Genomic DNA, 21546 nt, shown 5'->3' with positions numbered 1-21546 from the left:
AAAACCAAGCACTTTGTAATTGTCTCAAGTAATGCCTGACGTATGCAGGACCTTGTTCCCCCGATAGCAGCGACATCAAACTTAGACATCGGAAGCTTGCAAAACGTCTTCAACCCTGAAATCACGCCACCATTGAAATTTTATATACATAGAGGAGCTGTCGCGCGACATTCTGAGACAAGCTGAAAGTAGCAGCAATCCACTAATCGATTATAAACGATGTGAAGTAGTGAAGTAGCCGTTGATCTGAAGTGGGAGGTGACGATTATTAGGCTGGGAACTGAGTCGCGACACCAAACACTTGAGCAGATGCGGATGAAAGTGTGTCCCGAGTGTGTGTGCTTGCGTAGGTAGTTGGGTTCGCGTTATCAGGTATAACGATGTGGCAAAGTCTAAAGAAATAGTGAAAATAATTTTCGGATAAAAAGGGAAAAAAAAAACAACACAATATTACATTCTTTTGTCCTGGTGAGGCTATTTTCCAACTATGGAAGCCGACTATCAACCAACGCCAAGTCCAACCAGAGTTTTGACAGGTAAGAAAGTCAGTTGGAGGTTGAAATAGATTATATCGATAACGGCACGCATCTGACAGTTAAATATCACTCGGCAATTCGATGCGTCGGAAGTAAAAGTCTGAAAAAATGTTTGACAAATCGTGGCATTCGTTACTCGATTCTCGAACGCTCCTTATCTTAAAAATATTACATCCGCCGTCACAGAGGTTATAACGCGTACATGTAAATACACACACGCACGCACGTAACGCGTACTCCCACCATATTACGCGACGACGCAATTGTTGTTTGACTCTCCGTAGTTAGAGAAGCGATAGTGGGGGAGAAATAAGCAAACAATCTTTGAAGAGTGGAGAGAAAAAAATTTATTTCGAAAGTCGCCTACTTACAACTCCACCTTTTCTTTTCTCATAGTTTCACCGATATATGATATAGTTTTACTTTTTTCTTTTTCTTGCTTCGTAATTTTAATCAAGCGAAATAAACATTTGTCAAACACTCTAGAGGTGTAATTACAATCATCTCTTTATTTTCTTATTCTGTACGAGTTGACACCATGAAGTCTGTCAATAACATCGGCAAAAAACGTATGTGAAAATATCGCCTTATGTAAACTTTTAAATTAGTCAAATAATCAGCCAGATGGGCAGAGTGGAACGTGCATACCGGTATCCAATTTTTATCATTGGATATTAAAAAATCATCTTTTCACTTATAAACTTGAGTTTCAATGGTTAGGGTAATTTATTGACAAGAGATGCGAAAATTTTGTTCAATAATAAAAAAAAAAGAAAGAAAACAAAGTTATCACTAAAGGAGTAAATTATCCCTGAGAAAGAACGTGCGCTGCTGAAAGAACACAAAATAGTTGGATCAAACACGAACCGAAGTACTGTTTATACCGTTTGTAATTTTCCCCGGACGATCCACTGTTTGTTATTTCAAAAAAAAAACATCCGTTTTGTTACATGTTTTGTAATCGACAATCATCTCCTAATGAATGCTTTTCATTAATGGAAAAATTGAGGAAACACTTGTCACAATACACCTGTCCTGGATGCTGGAATGCTTTTATTTTTAACACGATTTGCCCACCAATTTGCATGTATAATATGTACAATTAATAATAACGCATGACTTTCGAAGTGTCGATCTCTATTTACTCGCCCTCAATAATTTCGTCACAGCAGAAACACTCCATAAGTGACGAATCTTTAATTGCAATGAACAAACAATAATTATATGCTCGGTATTATCTCTGATTCTATGTCTCCACTATGCATGCCTCAAAGCTATGGGTATTTACAAGAATAATTGTGGTAAAAATCACCCTTTTCCTCCCTGGTTCTCATTTTTGTAAATAGGATTTAATTACCAACAGCTTGCCTACGTAGATGCGCGGAGCATGAATAGATTCACGCACAAATTCCCTACCTAGCATTAAGACTCGTAAATCGTTTATGGAGAAAATACTTTATGCTCCGTGAGTGAAAGGTGGGCAGATCGATACAACAAACTTTTAATGTGTGGTTACTCAAATATTTAGAATAAGAAATTGCCACCGCTTTGTCGTACGTTTGCAATACCTTCCTGTCCTAAACCCCTTCATGTGTATTGACGTACCTGTGTCTGTGTGGTAGCAATGAACAATGAAGGCGAAGACCCGTACCCGAGTCTGTCGGATTATCATGATTATGAGCCCAACTTGGAATTTGATGACACCGAACTCCAGGCAACTTCGGACAGCGGTAAGGTGTAAACGAGGCGTGTTCGTTTTGTAGCAAAAATTATATTTTGCCTAATTTTCGTTCAATGTCTCTGTAATACTTTTGAAATTTTCTGAAATAGATCCACGCAAAATCCATTCAAACTTCACTAACCACTAGAGACCAAAGTCTTACCTTGTGTATCAGAATTTAACCAGCTTTTCTTTCTTTTGATTATCATCCCACTCAATACAGGGTGTCCAGTGACCTTAGACTATGTAATAAGTTGGTATAATCCTTCTAGCTACTAGACACCCTCTGCTATCTGTTTCCGAGGACAAAAGTCTCCCTTCGATATACTAAGAGGTCAGCTTAAGATCCCAAACAAGTTATTAAGGCATATTCTTGCTGCTTATACTTCTAACTGCTTTGCTTCAAGCTTTCGCAACTTTAGTTTCACCCTAACATGGTTCTACTTAAAGCTGCTAGCAAATTTTCGCTCCTTAGATTTTCTTTTTCTCCACATGTTTTGTTCCTCAACATGGGAATCATACCTAAAAACATTTTTTTAATTACATATTAACATGAATGGTTCGTCATAGATTAGTCGCTTTATTTATTTAATTTAATTAATAAGACATTTCAATCATCTCGTACACCGTAATTTACCCTTACCTCAACATATTTGACCAGTAATTTGGAGCTGAACAAGCAACATATCACATCTGCCACACTACTTTAGTTCACGTTTTCTTCAAAGTCGTTTACTGATTCGAAGTCACACTTTACAGCTGTAGAACTGCTCGAAGAAAAGTTAGATTTAAGTGCTAGCTGCGCTGGAACAGGACTGGACTACTTAGAGAGCCCCGTAAGCGATGGAACAATAGAAGAAAATTTTGAAGAGGCTCTGGTGGATGCACCTGTTATTGAAACCGGTATGTGGCCTTCGGATTCCTTTGTACATCCCTCAAATGTTGAAGATAAATAACTTTTAAATGTTCAATATTAAAACTGTTGATTAGATATGTAGAATTTCACCTGAATAAGGAATATGAACAAAAGAATTGTGCAAAGTATTGAATAACGATATTCTATTACAAGCAGCGGACGATCTGGCAGCACTCGAAGGTGACCTTGTGGACGAGGAGGATTACCTTGATATTGCGAGACTTGGGATTGTTGAGGTAGTCGGGGATGACAGTGCAGGGAGAAAAGTGATTGTTGTGTCTGCGTGTAAGCTGCCGTCAAATGACGAGGAGACCTTCAATCATGCTAAGTTATTGAGGTGAAATAAGTTATTCCCAAATTACGTGGGACGAAAAATATTGACGCTGCACCCCATACTACAACAACTTTCTAACAATGTATATTCAGTTAAGAATGATTAATTTCTCCAGATATCTCACACATACCTTGGACACTTTCGTCGAGCAAGATTACAGCTTAGTATACTTTCATCATGGTCTGACATCGAAAAATAAACCGCCATACGCATGGTTGCGTCAAGCATATCGAGCTTTTGACCGAAAATATAAGAAAAATCTTAAGGCTCTTTATTTAGTACACCCAACAAATTTTATCAGATTTGTCTGGCAAATCTTTAAACCAGTGATTAGGTAAGAGTTACAGAAAATATGAAATTACTGAAGCTTTTGTTATTCCTTTAACCTGTTTTCCCTGTTTTCAGTGCTAAATTTGGGCGCAAAATGATGTACGTTAATTACCTGGAGGAGCTTGCACAACATATCAATCTTGATCAACTTTGTATTCCTCAGCAAGTTTTACAGTAAGCAGCTGGAATTGACTATGTTTTTTCCCCCAAATTATGTAGGATGTGAGAATAAGGTGTATAAGTCGTAAAATATTGTTGTTGGCATTAAAATGTAGCAAAATACCATATACATATTCAAGATGAATAACGTTTCACAAGATGGTTTTGATAGAAATAACTAAGCCATAAAAAGTGTCACTTACTCTATAAAGTTATGGTTAAAAACATAAAAAGAAGTAACGAAGTTTTGACTACTGATAAAAGGTCGATCTGCAATCAATCATCTGAAAAAGTTGTGAACCGACTTAGACCTCTGTTTCATCCATCCACACAATTTTCGTATTGAAACTAGGGAGTGCAATGCTTTCCACAAATGTAACATCAAGTATTTATTAATTTTCAGACACGACGAACAGTTAATGATAAAAAATAGAAAAAATGTACCTGTAAGTCCACCACCCACAACTGTCGTTACTCCGGTAGCAACAACGCAATTCGGCGCAAGTCTACAATTTATTAGAGAAAATAATGGCGACGAAATGATACCACCTATAGTAACGCAGTGTATAGAATTTTTGGATACTCCAGACGGTGAGGCACATCATTCAATGTTTCTTGCAAATCAGTGCGCAAACAATAATAAACATCATTGTTTTACTTCGACAGCATTGGAAACTGAAGGCCTGTTCAGAAGATCAGCCAATGTAACCGTGATCAAAGAACTTCAAAACCGTTGTAACTTGGGATTGCCTGTAGATTTTCGAGGTGATCCTCACATAGCGGCTGTACTTCTAAAAACATTCCTTCGAGAACTGGACGAACCACTTATGACCTACGAACTTTACGATGAAATAACCCAGTTTCAAAGTAAGTAAAAACAACTCTGAACCGATGATGTTCTACATTAACATCTATTTAGATCCTATTTACCATTCATCTTTTTTCATCATTCCAAAGGTTTATCAAAAGACGAACGACCTCGGAAAGTTAAGATATTGATTCTTGAAAAACTACCTGAAGCTAACTATCGTCTTTTGAAATATATCGTTCAATTTTTATCCAGGGTGAGTTTAATTCTCATTGTTTCTCTCACTGTAATTCATGGAACGTCGTGGCCATGGAACAAATACTCATATTTTTTAACACTCGTAGGTAATGGACAGAAGTGATCTTAACAAGATGACATCGAATAATCTGGCAGTAGTATTCGGTCCTAATTTAGTAAGAGCTCCATCTTCTCGAGGAATGTCACTTTCAGCAATTGGTCCGATCAATCAGTTTACCGACTTTTTGTTCATGTACCAAGATAAAATATTCATCATTTAAGACTGGGTTAGATTACTAAAAGTGTTGATTCATTAAAGGCCTATAAAACGTTAACAAAATTGGTACTCGTTTCAAATAACAGACTGAAACACTAATCAGATTGTTCAAATTGGATTTGTGGGGAATATGAAAGTACATGTGTCAATTAATTAAAAAAAAAAAAAATCTAATTTGAGCACATTAGACACTTGCTCCACGGCTTTCATTTTTGCATAAATCATTGCATCGGTAAAACTTTTATATTTGCCTCGATTTTAAAAATTTTAATTTACAGACTTGGAAGGGACACTGCAGGTCAGTTATTTAATTTTGAATAATATTTCTCTTATTTATCGAATATAGCTCGAAGCATTTTCATATTCACAAGATGGATCCTACATATGAGTACAATTCAATAATGAGCATATAGTATTTTTATATAAATCACAGTAGCAAGTACACGCAAATCCAATTTTTAATATCTACAAAAAAGCCTCACGTTTGAACACACGTTCTTGTGTAATGTTCTATAAAATATTTTCCTTTTTGTCTTTGTCGTGTAAAGCATAGTTGATATTTTTTACTAATTTATATACTTGCTGAAAAGCAAAAATCGTAGAACATACACAGGTTTTCTTCGTAAAGTATTTCACAATAATGAATGCACAACTTTTTTTCTAGCCAAATATGCTGCGATCGTCATGAGTGTTGCGTAGAATGAATGTGAGCAAGCTGATCAGTGTTGTATGGCAGTTTTTAACATGTGAATAATATTTATACAAAAAAAAAGGAAAAAAATTACCACTGTATACCAAAGATAGGTGAGAACGTCATATAATGTAATCAGTGTAAACTGTAGGTATACTCACAAAATAGTCTAATTAAATGGGTAAAATTAGTAATTATTATATTTTTTACGGAATGATTATCGAAGATTGAATATTTCTTGGTAACAAAGTTTTTCAACCAGTATAGTATTGTAAAAGATAATCATTTATATTCGAATTAAAAAATTTGAGATGTGCGTTTGCTTAGGTTTATTGAATTTCTTGCGTAATACCCATTACAGTTTTACCAATATTCCAGTAAATGGTAACCAAAGCCAAGTCTCTCTTCAATTATATTACATAGAATAGTAATTTATTATTCTCAAAGAATTTTGTCACACAATGTTAGACAATCTTCGACACATTCCGTACTGTAATTTATAAATTGTAAATAATCTCATGGTGTATAAATTCATAGAATAGATATATATACATATAAATATAGTACTGATTTTTAAATAAAGTATTGAAAAAAGCGTATAAGAATAAAATATAAATACATATAATAACGAACAGTGACAAAAATATTATGATAATCGAATTAGCAAATTATTCAATATTGTTTTATGCTGGCATAAGAACGACGAATAAGTGAGATACTGAGATATAGTAATTTTCATTTATCATATTTCGTAGTTTATGTCATAATTTGAACTTCTCAAGTATTAATTTTCAGCAATCGATAATAGATATACCTATATAACAAAATACAGAAATCTTGAACGAATTGAGTATAAAAATTGTAATTGGCGACGCAAAAACTGTATTTCAACAGCGTTAAACAGACAAGAATTTAAATAACCATTGGTTAGAAACTGAATTGTAAGTTTAAAAAAATCTTATGCATACGCGATTAATTTGTTTTGAAAGAAATTGCAAATATATTCAAAGAGAGTGTCAACAAATGTGTTTAGAAAAGAACAAAAAAAATTTTTTTTTTTTAAATAACTTGTAACTGTCTGAAACGAATTTGTTCTGTCGCACATCTAACAATATGAGACATGCACACAATTTATGAAAATATAAATAACTTGCCACAGACATTCCTATATGATGTGCATTACGTAATTGCACAATTGCCACTTGCGAACATGAAAAAAAAATACATCAATCATAGGTTGACTCGTCATTCCGGATAATACATAATTTACACGTCAACACATTATTCAGCGAAATATCATTATATGTTACATTGCATTATAGTTCTGACCAAGAGCTGTAAATGTTAGGATAACTAAATGTATGCACGATCCATGTACCTGTGATAGAATAGCACATTGTATCTTTATCTTTCGAACATCATACGGATCTGAATAAAAACAATATAGTACTAAAATCAAATTATACCAATCGAATTCTCATTTCTTTAATTTATACAGAATCTCGCCTAAACTAAGAAAATATCGTCATCACTATTTGACACTGTCTCGAAGACTTATACTAGTGAAAAAACAGTAAGGTCGTAAATTATATTAAATTTATTCATGTAAATATATGCCAATAGACAGCAATATATTTACAAATACAGTATATGGCAACGCAAAACAACAAGTGTAATTTATATAATAACATCATTTATAAGTCCCTAGTACGAGTTCGGTAATTCGATACAGTGGTATGTAACATCATGTCAAAGACAATTATGAATTTACACAGTCTGGAACAGTAACGCGAAATAGGCGTCCTTATAAATCTTTTTCTACAATCTAAATACGTCAGTAATTTGAAATTTGATTTTTTTCTTCGTTCAAACGTTATACATTAATTATACTTATATCTATTAGATATATATATGAGCTTGCATTCAATAGGAACATTATGCTGTCTAAAATGTTTTGGAATTTCAATGGTAGATTCACACAAATTTATCTTGCGTACAAAACACTTTTATTAAAAACTTTCACGAGGTTTTTGAAAATTCCCATAGCAAAAAAGTTTCAAAGTCGTTAGTAACAAGTTATTCCTATAATAATCCATGTGAAGCTAACTAATTTACATGGGATTAAAACTGAAATAAGCATGATATATAACTTTCTTTCACATTTTAACACTGCGAGTAATGTAAAGTTGTTACAGCATCAGCTAAAATATTAATGATTAAATATTTGAATATATGCAAGTACACGTGGAAGTGATACAGCTAAAATATTGCTGAATGTTCACTCTGTTCTACTCTTGGTAAACCACGTGCATATGATACGGTATATCGCTTAACATATAGTGTAAAATATCTCCTGTATTCTCGTCTTCGGTAGGCAGGTAAGCTATTGATTTTACTGTTGACATTTCTAAATGGCTTGTTCCAGGTAAAAATTTCAAACTATCAAAGAAATACAGATAAATAAGAAGTTTATTTATTTTCAATTTCAATTATTGTTAAATTTTTATGATCGACTGGTAAATGAGACACTGATCTGATTGAATACAATTACGTTTTCATATACCTGTAAGTATATCCACCTAATTCGTACTTGATCCACAGGCTGTATGTGTTCAAAACGACTACAGTATACTTGATCGCATTGAAATTTGCAAATTTTCGTGTTTTATAATTGTAAAACAACTGCTATATACAATTATGTATAACTCAAACCCCCTAAAAACTTAAGCCACGTCATCGACCTATGATGAACTTTGCGAAAATCCTCCACAGCAGGAGCTTGAAGCTGGTCTCTCTTGCTCAGCTTCGTCTTCGACAACCACGACATTCCGTCGCGTGCTATTTGACCGTGTAAGAGTAGATTTTTGCTCAACCATATCTGCATGTACCATCATGCGGCGGGTTAAATCTAGAAACATTTCTTCAATGTTTTGATTCTGTTTTGCTGATGTGTGAAAGTGGACCGCACCAACTTGTCTGGCATATCTGAAGAAATAATTCGTATAAATTGATTCTGTTAAACATAAAATAGTAGATTGGTAGCTTGCTTCCTTGATAAGAATGAAATGTAATAATGAATATCTGTGCTTGTGCATTTATTTCGCATGTAATTGTTTGTTTTTTCTTCTTATTTCAGTCTAGTCTAATTATAACTTTGTATGCTGGGTTAAACAAAGCAGATTGATGATTGAAAAAATAAAAAACAAGATTATCTTATCAGAGAAAAGATTCAGGTTCGTCGACAGATATTTTCATACTCGTTTTCTTTCTTTGTTGATTTTGTACAGTTTTTAGGTCTTCTGAAAGTGATGTCCAAATACTTTTATGAAGTTTATAATGTGAACTGACATATACTTTACTAGAACAAAACTCACTCTTCTGCTTCTTCCTGTGTTACATTCCGATCCCTCTCAAGATCTAATTTGTTACCAGCTATGACAAGGCAAATTTCACTGCCAAGCATCTTTTTCAACTCCTTCACCCAGTTTTTTACCTATAAATATATAAATATAAAAATGAGGAATCAAATAATGATTCTACACTTTTGAACGAAAAATAAAGTAATATAACGAAGTGTAGAACTGATATAGGAGATTGATAAAAATGAAAGGCAACTTAACTAATGAGAGTAGTTTTGCAATTGAGAAATTGATAATAAATGAAAAGTGGTAAATCACAAATTTGTAAGAATGGATGATGGAGTTAAAGCAACATAAACATCGTTTATTTCTTTGGTGTAAAGTCGAAGAAACTTTACTTGACTTTTATCGATGCCGATGCGAAACAGCTTGCACAAGAAACAAGTAAAATTTAATCCAGTTATTTTCAAAGTATTCAAGTTGTTCAAATCAAACAACTCCATATTTTTCACATAAAGTTGAGAAAATAAGTATTGTCAGCCATAATATCGCGGTATCTAAATCGTATCCTCAATTGAACAAGTTTCGGAGCAAAGCTTATTGCAAATTTACGTATCCAATTATAACATCGCATCTTGATGATTATTGATCCAAACTTCTGACTCAATACGCAGTTTACTGATTTATTTTTAATTAATTGTGAATAAAATAAAATAAAATAATATATGTTACAAGCTGGTGTTCATTCACTCTTCGAACCTTTTGAAACGAGTCCTCGTCGGTAATATCGTATACCAGAATTGCGCCGTTTGACATACGATAGTAGATGGGTCCTAAGGCATGAAACTTTTCTTGTCCTGCCGTATCCCAGATAGCCAAATTCACTCTTTTTCCATTAATGTTGAGTTTCTTATTAAGAAACGAAGCCTGCGAATAAGTAAATAGGTTACAAGTTGAATGATTTATGTATGCACGTATCGTTCCAAATAGGATAAGAGAAAAAAATGACGATTCAAATACCTGGAGAGTGGTGATATGTTTGTCGTTGAATTTGTCCTCGACATATCGTAGAGCGACAGATGTTTTTCCTACACAACCTTCGCCGAGCAAAACAACTTTAAAATTGTAACCATTGATTGAATTATTCGCAGTCGGTGAGGAACTGGCCATTGTTTACAAAAGTAAAATAATATTATAATTGAGAAAAGAAATGAGAATAAGCTTTTATGAAAATACTATTTTACGCGTTTATCATTAACGTACAAACTAGTATTTGTCATTATATTCTATAAACCTAGCTCTCTGACAGTAGAAGTAATCGATGTATATCGTATGTATGTACGTAATTTTACTTTTTTTTTTTACAACTACTATCTCTCTCGCGGTTGTCCACGGAACGTCAAGTGCGAGAGATCAGCTGTTCTCACCTGTATCATTACAAGAAATTTTCCTCACCAACAGATTTAAACGCATGCGCGATCGTCGTGCGTTATCTTCTTGATACGAAGGTTAGAATCATCTACAGTAGATGGCAGGTGGTCTACGACCTCTAGGAAAAAATAAACACTGTATGCCGCATACGATACGTCAATCCGACGTCAACAAATGGTTTCTAACGAGATCAGTTCGTTATACGCTTAGAACAATTTGCAATATCTCGATCGTTTTGAATCGACTAGAAACTCGGAACAATCTTTGCTTTACAATGCATTTAATGCCTTGCGATCATTCTTCGGGAAACATTTAAGAGACGAAAGTAATCTTGATGCATTCAAATGTCATTGCCTTTGGCGTCTTAGCTCTCCGAGCTGCCAAATCGAATTAACAAGGAGTATATCAATGAGTCTTTGTAATCCTCTTAATTGTTGCTAATGTTCACTCTATTCTCAAAGATTTAAATGTATGAGCTTTCTTATTTTTCAAAGAAACGGACTTGTCCTCATTTAACCTGAATCAACCGGTGGAAATTGTTATAAACTGTCGAAATATGACGTTCTCCATTTGGTGGTTCGTAGTGTTTACATAATTAATTATTTCGTCGTGCGAGAATATAATCCCAATTGAGTAGCATTGAGCAAAAGTATCAACTATTTACTCTACGCTGGATAAAAATACCAGCTCAAAATATACTGCAATGACGGGGAAAACCTGTTTCGAATGAACGTGCGCATTTGCGGTAACCCCAAATTTTAAATCATCTCGTATGTCGACGAGATTTGTACCGTATCTATGCATTATTTCTCTGTGGATGAAATGGTGATATTGGAGAAAGAAAAATTAACAAATTTTGCCCGCAAGTTGCCGTAATATTAGTAAATATTTGTGCTGTAGGATAAAGCCAAAGATTCGAACGTTAAAATTCGACATCACGACTGACAACACAGCTCAATGCCGATAATACAAAAATCATCACGCACTCTGGCGGTGACATCGAAAACTCTCGTCTAGCAACAAAACTCAAATGGCGCACAGGAAGCGAATCAGCGATAACCGGAAGCTTAATTCTGACAGCCAGATAGATTACTTGACATTTTGTAAATTAAAATCTTGGTGAAGCGCGGTGTGTATTGTCTTATAAAATATTCTATTGATATGCGGTAAATAAAAATATCACAGAATTCCGGCATGAAGTAGTTTCCAAAGTTTGTCATCTAAAAGCTGCCAGTTTGACTGACAGCGTGAACCAAAGCCTGCGCGTTAAGATTGCGCTGAAGAATTCTTGAATCCGGCCGTCACCTGTATTGAAAAGGTAAGCAAATCAGTCATACTAATTTTAGCGTTTTATTAGATAATCTCGGCGGATTTAATGCGAGATTATCATATTTAGCCAGCGCAATTAGCTATTTATATTTGGAACTATTGTCACATTCGTTTATCCCTCTATTATCAAGAAATATGTGACTAAACGTCAGCGTCTCCGGCCGCTGTAGAACTGCCAGCCTGCTGTATCATGACATAGAGCAAGCATTTTCTAACAGCAAATATTTTTCGCGTGGGTAAGATCGTAACGTTGAGAAAAGCATTTCTCCCGGTTGCCCGGTCGGTTGCCGGTCCGTGCCATTCGATCGTTGTTAATAATTAATATACGTATCGAAACTTTCACCGAAAGTGTACGCTATGAGATTTTGTGAAATATTTCGCATTTTTCTACCACGCGTTTGACATCTGACGAGATGCCGCCGATATCTGTCATTATCGTGAGATAACTTTCGTTTGTTTCTTTTTCTCCTTTATTCTACTTGGACAATCGAGTTTTATCAGCGTTCGATTTAGTCCTTCCTAAAATGGGACGCCGTTCTATTTCGCAAGTGGACTTGTTTGTTTGCGTACTGTCTCATCTGTCATGGCGTTCGTATGGCGGGGTCTCAGCCGACGTGCACACGATATTCGTTGACGCTTGCACGTCAGTGAATTCCAGTTTGACAGCGGCAGGGTTTGTTTATCCCCAACTGAAGTTCCGTTGCCTCAATTTCTGACCATGTTATGTTGACAATTGGCGCGCGTCGACGTGTATGTAATCCGCAAACAAACGACTATCGCACGCATGTCTCTCTCCTTGTCGGTACATCTCAGGACCGATGCGAGGCGGTTTGGTTATGGCGACCGCCGTGCGGTGCCACGCGCCATGCCTGCCTCCTTCTCGCGCACGTCGTTGCGTCTCTCCATCTGTCATGCTCGTTCCACTGCTCCACTTTCTTGTTAGGGAATTACATGCAGTCGCGTACTTCACCCTGACATCTCAAATTTCACCGTGTAATATCAATCGGAGGCAGTCACGAGGGTTTTTCCCCTTCTCACTTTCTTGCATTTGTTTTATCATCGTTTTATCCCAAACCACAGTCAGCGTCACGATTGTTACGTATGTCGTAAATGTAACACACGTCGTTGCGTTGATACCAAGGAACTGATTTGGTTCCTTCCTGATTCACTGAAATGTCAGTAAACTCTGGGTAAAAAAAATTACATCCGCGAAAACGTAATGAGAGAAACGGTTTTTCAACTGATTGCAACGCCTGTATCGTTTCGTTAATTAGACGAGCCAAACCCCGTCAAGTACGTTACAATACATACGTCGAGTAAAAGTGTTTCGATATATTTTTTTTATTTTTATTCGTACGTAACACTTTGCGGAATTAACAGCGACAGTAAAAATGAGAATGAAAGTTTCAAGTATCAGGTAATGGTGTCAGGGGCACGTTTATACGTGCCTTGCGCGTCTCTCGATCGCGGTTTCACCTAAATACATTCTGTTTCTTCCTAGTTCGTTCAGATTAAATAATAGAAATTGTATAACGGAGCGTTAAAGTAAGTCTAGGACAGGGACGCGTGACGTTTCACAACGGAGAAATGTGTCCGGCGTTGAAAGTTGCCGAAAATTTCGTACATATATTCAAGTATACTCTTATTCTCTACGCACATTACGCAGATACACAATCGTTAAGATAATTCTTATTTGCGAAACGCATCGTTATGATCTAGATCATGTGTCAGACGAGGTGTTTCGCGATATTGCAACCGAGTTCTCTTCCATTCCTCCATCTATTCCTGGACCGCGTATTTACTGTTGCAATATAACTCGGTGAAGGACAGTTTTCCATTTCAGTAATTCTTTTCGCGCTCCCGTTATATCTTGCTCTCTAACGTGCGCCGCCAAAGATGGATGCACGCGCGTTATCAACGAAATGTAATATAATTAATTATAAGTCCGTCTAGCACGAAGTTACGTACACAAAAATTCGAAAATTGACGATTTCAGTTGACTCGTCTACCGAATACCGGACATGAAGTTTGATTTTATTATAAAGCTAATCAACTTGACTACATGACCTTGACACTTTGATACATCGCGATAAGTGAGAAAACGGCAATACATACGAATTGCATTGAATTCGTGCTTGCGCGGTCGACGTACGATCGGTATGCGTGTTAAAAAAAAAAAAAAAAAAAGCAACAAAGAAAACCGCCAGATCTGTGCCGGTTAGCTGTTTTTTTCATACTGTCATTTGGGCTTCCATACTGGTTCTTTTTGTATGCACATAGTTGTACGTCTGCTGGAAGTAACGTTACACGCTTATTGCAATATCATTTGGTAACAAAAATAATTCGGCGATGCATCTGCGCCTCTCGCGTTTCGATTGCGAAATCGAGAAGAAAACGAGAAAGAAATACCAGTACGATAAAAACGTACGCACGGCACACGCAAGCTTTGCCTGTAACTTTTGAAAGCGCGTTGAGCAACCGGGTATAAATGAAATTGTAACAGCAGCGGCAGTTGGAGGCGGGGTGCAATGAGAAAGACGGAGAGAAGCCTTTTCTCCCGCCTCTTTCTCCCCCCCCCCCCCCCCCCCCCCGTTGGCGTCCGTGCGTTTTACCGCGTCACACGTCTCCCTGGAGAAACATGTGTGATACAAAGTACGCCTTCGATTTAGGATTATTTTTATTTATATTTGTTCGGTTTTTTTTTCAGAGAGACAACGTGGAGATCCCAAAACCAACGCCAGTATGTTTAGTTTTCACAAGCCGAAGGTGTATCGGTCGACTACAGGCTGTTGCATCTGCAAAGCCAAGTCGAGCAGGTAATTATTGTGATGTTTTTACGTATTCATTAGCAGGAAACCGGTTTTGTATTTTTACTCAATTATTTCGATACTCTTTCTGACGTTGAAGTTGTAAACACAAATTTCATTCGCTTCGCATTCACGAAAAAAGTTGTAAAGTCGATTAAACGAAATTGAAAAAATTGGGGAACTTTCAACAATCCTGGAAATTTCTTCAATATCTGTTAGTTTATAAGTCCGTTGAAAAAACTTCTGATGTTTTCATAGGGTTTCTGCTGTCTTATTGTTAGATTTCTGTGATGGTATCTTAGAATTTTACTTGCATTGTCGAAATTTCCCAAATTGTTCTCAATGATGTGTATTTTTTGAATTTCTATAATTATTTGATTTTTTTTTTTTTGGTAATCTTATTTCTGTGGTATTGATGGTAATTCAGTGTAATTCGTTCGTGATATGTGGAACTGTTTTGTTTGAATTGATATTTATACTTACGATTTTTATTTTGGTAGAAACGCGTAAAATTATTCTTTTTTATTTATAAAGAATCAAAACCAATTCCATTCAATTAAAAATAAAATATTATATGGCTGTCAAAACTTGTTGAAAAAAATATCATTTATTTTCCATCCCCTAAAGGGCATTATTTGAATATCAAGTCCTGATTAATTAAACCTTTGATGTCTATTCCTATAATTTTCCAAGTTGGTTTGACTTTTATCATATTTTATTAGTTTGAAATTATAATTTTTAAAACTACAGAATACTTAACATCTTCTATTCATTCCAGCTCACGATTTACGGACAGCAAAAAGTACGAGGATGATTTCATAGAATGTTTCCAGCTTCTGGAACGCCGTACAGGAGAGATATGTAATGCTTGTGTTCTCCTGGTGAAACGTTGGAAAAAGTTGCCTGCTGGAAGCGACCGTAATTGGAGTCACGTAAGTAGCTTTCAGTATACTTAGGAACACAAATAATAACGTTACCGTTTTACTTGTTGAAAGAAAACTTCAAATTTATCTTATTTTATATAGGTCGTTGATGCTCGTGCCGGACCTGGAATAAAATCTCTGACAAAGTTCAAGTCAAAGAATAAGAAAAAACTCAAGGAAGTACAAGACAAACATGAGAAGATCGTTAAAAAGAAGCATGTTTACCTGAAACCTGATCGTGAAAGGGAACAAAGTCCTGCAATGAGTGATGAGTACGCCGGTTAGTACCAGTAAATTTTATTTTCTTGGGGAAAGACAAGTCTTGATGAATTAAAAAATCGCAAGATTTTTTTCTTCATATTCTATTTCATTCATTGAAGGCGGAGAAATGTATATAGAATTCGATTATTCTTTGCAGAGGACTTTCTACCAGATAATGCAGGAGGAGGCAGTAAGAATTCAAGCCGTGCTGGCAGCCCTGCCGGAAGCGATGATGGTTTAACAGGAGTAAAAAGGTTAGCTGCGGAACAAGGTGAATCTGGAATAAAAAGACGACTGCCTCAAATACCAGTCAGTGGTTTCATTGACCTGACCTACTTCAAAAGGTAACTGAACCAATTTCTTTGCTTTGGAGGAAAAGCTCTTGAATTTAGATATGTGCACGTAAATTTGTATCTCGTGGTAACTGAAATAACCTTGATGGAATGTTTTTCCAGAGAAACAATCTGCTGCGGTACGATATTCAAGGGTCCGTATGGAGAAGTGATGATCGACCCATCATTAATAAAACCTTGCATTGGGTGCTTGGCCAGGCAAGAGGGACAGAGACAGGCAAATGCAGTGAGCAGTAGTCCTTCGCACAGTTCAGCATCCGCGAGCCCTGCACACAGTTCAGCATCTGCGAGTCCTGCACACAGTTCAGCTTCAGCGAGTCCAGCGCACAGCTTAGATTCGACTGTAGAACCGACCGTTCCCAAACCGGTCACCAAATCGTTCAGTGACTCCTCTTCGGATTCGGGCTATGACGAATCTTCCAATCAGGGAGTTGGTGAGAGCAAGCTAGCGAAAATAATTCCAAATTCGAATCCGTCTGTTAAGCAGGAGGTCAAGACAATACCTGTACAGAGTGTTCAACTCAAGACGATCCCGGTAACTGAAGGAATCAGGTTAGACTCCGACCTACCTATTAAATTGGTACCTCTGAAACAGATAGACCAAATTGTGTACAAGCCGATCTCGGTAGCATCTCCTGCCAACGTTATCACGAGCTCGCATCAAACTGTCAACATCTCCGAGAATCGTTTAGTCGATTTTGCTATACACGCCTCTGCCAGACAGTCTATTGCTAATTAATGTCAATCTTTTGTAGAGTTTTAATTTATTCTTTCTCATGTATGTAGCTAGGTAGGTGTACATTCTAGCAATGACTTACTTACCTTATCATTCTGTGATTATTGTCACAGTTTTATGAAGACATACTCAGACAGCAAAGGCTGTGCGTGAGTAAGTCTCGAAAGAGAGAAAATATATATATATATATATATATATATATATATATATATATATACTTGTCAAGTAATGTATGTTAGATAATATGAAAGCGTTTGTAATTTTTTAAAAATTAATACTTAGTTTATCTACTGCCTGCTAACTCGTGACTGTTCATAAGTCAGGAAGAAAAAAAACATCAAATGTCTAACAAATAGACTAAGTGTTCAGAAAAAACTCAAAAGTTTTTATTCTAAGATAAAACTTAGCTGGATAGATCAAAACACTGTGATGATAGTGTTAATTTTCGCGGAGTATAAACATTGTTATTGAAAAAGAGAGAAAAGATAAAAAAAAAATGAAAAAAAAAGATGTTTAGAGTGAAAAAAATTAAATAAAAATGCTCGACTCGTGACAGTTTTTTTAGGAAGTTATTCGAGATTTTTCGTCTATTGCGATTATTATTATTATTATTTTCTTTATTTTGTTTATTTCCAAAGTCATTTTAATTCATCTACTCCTGGTAGTAAAATATCTCATCATCCACAGCTCGAGTTTTCTGAGACAATCTATTGATGCAATTATATATATATATATGTGAATATTGTATAGGTATTCCGAGATGCCAATCATCTTTCAAATCATATTTGGGTCCAAAAAAGAAACAACAAAAATTTGAGTGTAATAATTTGTTCGAAAAGATCCTAATGGCGATCATACGTTTTAATATACATGTGCATTTGAAATAAATGGCGTAATGCTCCATGACACTATAATTAGGTAACAACTTTAAAGGCATGGGTCAACCTTTTTCAATCAAGTGCTGAATTATAAAAATATAGGAATCACGTGATTTCAAGCCGAAGTTACGTGCTCATTTTGTAAAATTTAATTAGTGAAAATGACATTATTCAATGTAATAATGACAAAATCATTCAGCCAGAATATATGAAAACAAAATTTGATAAACCAATGGTACGATGACAAAGCTAGATTTTGCTCTATTTCAAGAAAACATTCTGACTTTTGCGGATCAGAGTAACTATCATAGTTTACAACTAAATACCATCAATGTTTTTTCAAGATTTATACATCTCAAATTGTAAGCCACTTGTCTTGAAAATGTAGTTTTGTTTGACGTAAAATAATTCTGATATCCAACTAGCACCGAATCGAAATTGAAACTGTGTAGCACGGGCTATGTTAATTTCGAGCCAAAAGTTCAAAACCAACTAGTAAATATTGTAAAGAACAACGTTTTCCTGTATATTGCAAACCTAGAATTATCGGACCTTATTTAACGCCAAATCTTTCACCAAATAAATTATTTCTAAAAAAATTTCGATATAGCTATTTTCGTATCAATTCGTACTTTACGCCACGAGTATTGCGCGATCACACGAGGGATTTAAAGTTATACACCCGTGATACGAACAATATTTTCCATCATAGTCGGTGTATTTACGAGAAAACCTTTATGTTCGCGGGTATAGAGTTAGATTTTTTTACGCCCGGTAGGCGTAAAGTACGGGAAAACGTTCATGGGACTACTTTACGCCAACTAGGTATAAAATCCCGTACTTTACGCCTACTGTAACGAAAAATTCATCTTCATTTTTGAAAATTTATTGGGCAAAAATAACAGGTACAATAATATTAATTAATGCCTCTACCTTCCGGCTAACTTCATTTTGGTCCGAAACAAAATGCAAGTTCAATTCTATGCGACTTATGCGACAATGACTGGGTGATGTGGCTGACGTGAGAGAATGGAATGCATTGTCACATAATTCGTATAGAATCGAAGTCGCATTTTCTTTCAGGTATTTGCATGTATTGAAAAACGAAACGAGTACGGTTGGGTCTTTACGACCACATGCAACTTTGGAGCGATAACAGATTTACCACAGCTAGCCTGTCTAGGTGTCATCCAACTCGGTCCCCAATCCTTCGAATCTGAGTTGGCACGCAGGTGACCCATGTCCTTAATGATAATCAATGTGTTCGGGTAACAGAGCTCAGATCCAATTATAGCAATAATAATAGTAATATAATTATGTAATGAAAACATGAAGTCTGTTAAATAGCATCGTATTTGTTATGATGATATATTAATGCAGTATTATTACTACAACGGACAGCAGCGATGTGTATAGAGAGAGAGAGTAAGGAAACTAGATCAGTTAAGGCACTGAGTTTTGAATAATTCAATGTTAGCTATGGACTTAATCACATTGAAATCTGCTATCAAATTGAGGCCGAAGTGTTTGGGTGTGTATATATATAGACAACCTTTGATAATGAATAGTTGGGAAGCTTGACTCCTAATTTTGAAAGATGGGTACGTAACGAAGTGAATAGCACAAAGATTCCTGTGGTACACACATCTTTATTAAATACGTTATTCCGCAATGACAAATAAAAGAGTGAAACTCTCGCTTTTCCAACTCAGTTCATAGTTTTCCATTCAAGTTGTAAGAAAATCACATCAAGTAAGCAATTTTCAATATGTTTACAGATTTTATAGATTTAATCTGTTGCGAAACTTTCATTAATTTTAAATGAATCTCGCTCGGCACAAACTAAATATTAACTTATAGATAACGACGTGACTTAAATTTTGTAATTAGAATTGAAACACGCAAAGTGTTCCCATTCGTCTCTGAAGTCTCGTACTTCGATCGAGTTCCGTAGAATGTCAATATTCTGCTAATTCGTTTACAACCTATATTCGGTGTTTTCTTACTTATCTGAGTAGCTAAACAAATTAGTCTTTACTTACTGCCCGTCTTACCTAGGCTCATTGACAATCTTTGTAACGTAGCAGAGGAACACGTAGGTTTCTTCGCTTGGAATCAAACATCGAATCTGCAATTTGTCAGGCAACGATATAAATCATCTTGTTACCTGACAAATTATAAATTGTACATTTAAATGTGGACGCTCAATCAAGTCGCCATTAAGTTTCAATGTTGAACGTAATTATCCAAGTTTTGAAAGTGCAAACTCTTGTGCCACATGGTCTAGTGCATAAAAAGTAAGGCGATTATCGGTATACTTATTTATTTTAGCGATACACTCTTGTGTAATCATAATATCTAGTACTTCTCTATTTGTATCAAATTTATACTCATTTTTTTTTTTTTTTTTATGCAAACTAAGTATCCAATTCTTTATAATCAAATTCTCGCCACGTAGCCGGAGAGGGTAATGTTTGATTCCAGGTAATTTATTGGCTATATATTGAGAAATTTATTTATTTTCATCGCCTATTTTTAATGAAAATGACTTACATTTTTAAGACTTGAACATACATTTTTCATAAATCGTGAAACGCAATAAATGATTGTTATTCATGTCAGCATAATATCGGTAACGGAACACAACCAATAAAGTTGTGTTTCCATAATACTCTGAACTGAATAAATAACCTTACGCTATAGAATGACATGTTAAAAATTCGAAATCAAATTCAATTTGAATTATTTCATTCGATATGTGGGAGATTCGGAGATAGCGGTAAATATATGAAATTTTCTTTTCGTTTTTATTTTCTCTGCGAAAATATGCTATATTTCGTTCAATGGAATGCATCATCCATCCTAGATAATTACAGTACACCGTTTATATTAAACAGAAATGTTTGTATTTTATGTTTATTATATGTATGAGGTAAAGTATCAGCAGCAAAGAAAGATACATTTAAATAAATTAATAGATACCATTGAAAATATAAAATTGTATATCATTAACTCCTAACTTGATTGTAACCCATTTGCTTTAGCAAAACTAGCATAAATTTGCCAATTATTATACCAATTAGTAAAATTCATTTTTATCTTATAGCATAACAAGAACGAAACTTGGTAAAGTTAAATTAATCAGCAAATAATAAACATTCAACGCTTTTATAGAAAATATGGAATTGGTGCAATGTACCAGGTACGGAGCAAGAAATTACTTGACAAAGAACGCAGCAATATCATCGCCATGATTATATGTCTGTAGAGAAACATATATCATTGTGCAATTTAAATTGTAAATCAAATATCTCAAGAAACCTTGAACACTGCTGTTTTAATCAGACATAAAATTTTAATCTAACATGTTGTCTAGTTATATTCTTATCACCCAAACTATACATACAGACTAGAAAAAATCCTGTGCCAAGTAATATTTAAATAAGTTCAATTTAAACATT

General features: G+C 35.2%; 3 protein-coding genes across 7 annotated transcripts; 2 read left to right on the top strand and 1 right to left on the bottom strand.

Annotated features, from left to right (window-relative positions):
• The first annotated feature begins 193 nt into the window (after positions 1-193).
• LOC107224115 (rho GTPase-activating protein 1) lies at positions 194-7468 on the top strand. 4 transcript variants are annotated; one of them, XM_015664045.2, is made up of 10 exons: positions 195-536; positions 2159-2266; positions 3016-3159; positions 3326-3509; positions 3622-3840; positions 3912-4010; positions 4399-4586; positions 4662-4862; positions 4953-5059; positions 5148-7468. In XM_015664045.2, exons 1-10 carry the CDS (start codon positions 488-490, stop codon positions 5319-5321), a joined length of 1473 nt encoding a protein of 490 aa, XP_015519531.2. In that variant the 5' UTR covers positions 195-487; the 3' UTR covers positions 5322-7468. The 4 variants fall into 4 exon arrangements, with proteins under 4 accessions (XP_015519533.2, XP_015519531.2, XP_015519532.2 ...); XM_015664046.2 differs by having other exon boundaries at positions 198-536; positions 3329-3509; XM_015664048.2 differs by lacking the exon at positions 195-536 and adding an exon at positions 774-1105.
• On the bottom strand, positions 5987-10806 carry LOC107224104 (ras-related protein Rab-21). The gene is made up of 4 exons (XM_015664034.2): positions 10388-10806; positions 10127-10294; positions 9383-9501; positions 5987-8993 (listed from the first exon to the last, which is right to left on the bottom strand). The coding sequence occupies exons 1-4, from the start codon at positions 10535-10537 to the stop codon at positions 8750-8752; spliced, it is 681 nt and encodes a 226-aa protein (XP_015519520.1). The 5' UTR covers positions 10538-10806; the 3' UTR covers positions 5987-8749.
• A 1103-nt stretch (positions 10807-11909) lies between these two features.
• LOC107224106 lies at positions 11910-21546 on the top strand. Of its 2 annotated transcripts, none has more exons than XM_015664036.2 (6): positions 11910-12116; positions 14837-14943; positions 15713-15866; positions 15960-16137; positions 16276-16462; positions 16574-21546. In XM_015664036.2, exons 2-6 carry the CDS (start codon positions 14870-14872, stop codon positions 17208-17210), a joined length of 1230 nt encoding a protein of 409 aa, XP_015519522.2. In that variant the 5' UTR covers positions 11910-12116; positions 14837-14869; the 3' UTR covers positions 17211-21546. The 2 variants fall into 2 exon arrangements, with proteins under 2 accessions (XP_015519522.2, XP_046586749.1); XM_046730793.1 differs by lacking the exon at positions 11910-12116 and adding an exon at positions 14031-14051 and having other exon boundaries at positions 14835-14943.

This window comes from Neodiprion lecontei, chromosome 2, assembly GCF_021901455.1.
Source record: "Neodiprion lecontei isolate iyNeoLeco1 chromosome 2, iyNeoLeco1.1, whole genome shotgun sequence".
Classification (NCBI taxonomy): Eukaryota; Metazoa; Arthropoda; class Insecta; order Hymenoptera; family Diprionidae; genus Neodiprion; species Neodiprion lecontei.
Note: the sequence above shows the minus strand (reverse complement) of the source record. Positions and strands in the feature narration are given on the sequence as shown.

Excerpts from the sequence above, each read along its gene's own strand:
- LOC107224115 (XM_015664045.2), top strand. The coding sequence starts at position 488 with ATGGAAGCCGACTATCAACCAACGCCAAGTCCAACCAGAGTTTTGACA. Across the intron at positions 2,267-3,015 it reads CCAGGCAACTTCGGACAGCG|CTGTAGAACTGCTCGAAGAA; the intron begins GTAAGGTGTAAA and ends CACACTTTACAG. Across the intron at positions 4,863-4,952 it reads TGAAATAACCCAGTTTCAAA|GTTTATCAAAAGACGAACGA; the intron begins GTAAGTAAAAAC and ends ATCATTCCAAAG.
- LOC107224104 (XM_015664034.2), bottom strand. The coding sequence starts at position 10,537 with ATGGCCAGTTCCTCACCGACTGCGAATAATTCAATCAATGGTTACAAT. Across the intron at positions 10,295-10,387 it reads AACATATCACCACTCTCCAG|GCTTCGTTTCTTAATAAGAA; the intron begins GTATTTGAATCG and ends ACTTATTCGCAG. Across the intron at positions 8,994-9,382 it reads ACACAGGAAGAAGCAGAAGA|ATATGCCAGACAAGTTGGTG; the intron begins GTGAGTTTTGTT and ends TTATTTCTTCAG.
- LOC107224106 (XM_015664036.2), top strand. The coding sequence starts at position 14,870 with ATGTTTAGTTTTCACAAGCCGAAGGTGTATCGGTCGACTACAGGCTGT. Across the intron at positions 15,867-15,959 it reads GCGACCGTAATTGGAGTCAC|GTCGTTGATGCTCGTGCCGG; the intron begins GTAAGTAGCTTT and ends TATTTTATATAG. Across the intron at positions 16,138-16,275 it reads AATGAGTGATGAGTACGCCG|AGGACTTTCTACCAGATAAT; the intron begins GTTAGTACCAGT and ends TATTCTTTGCAG.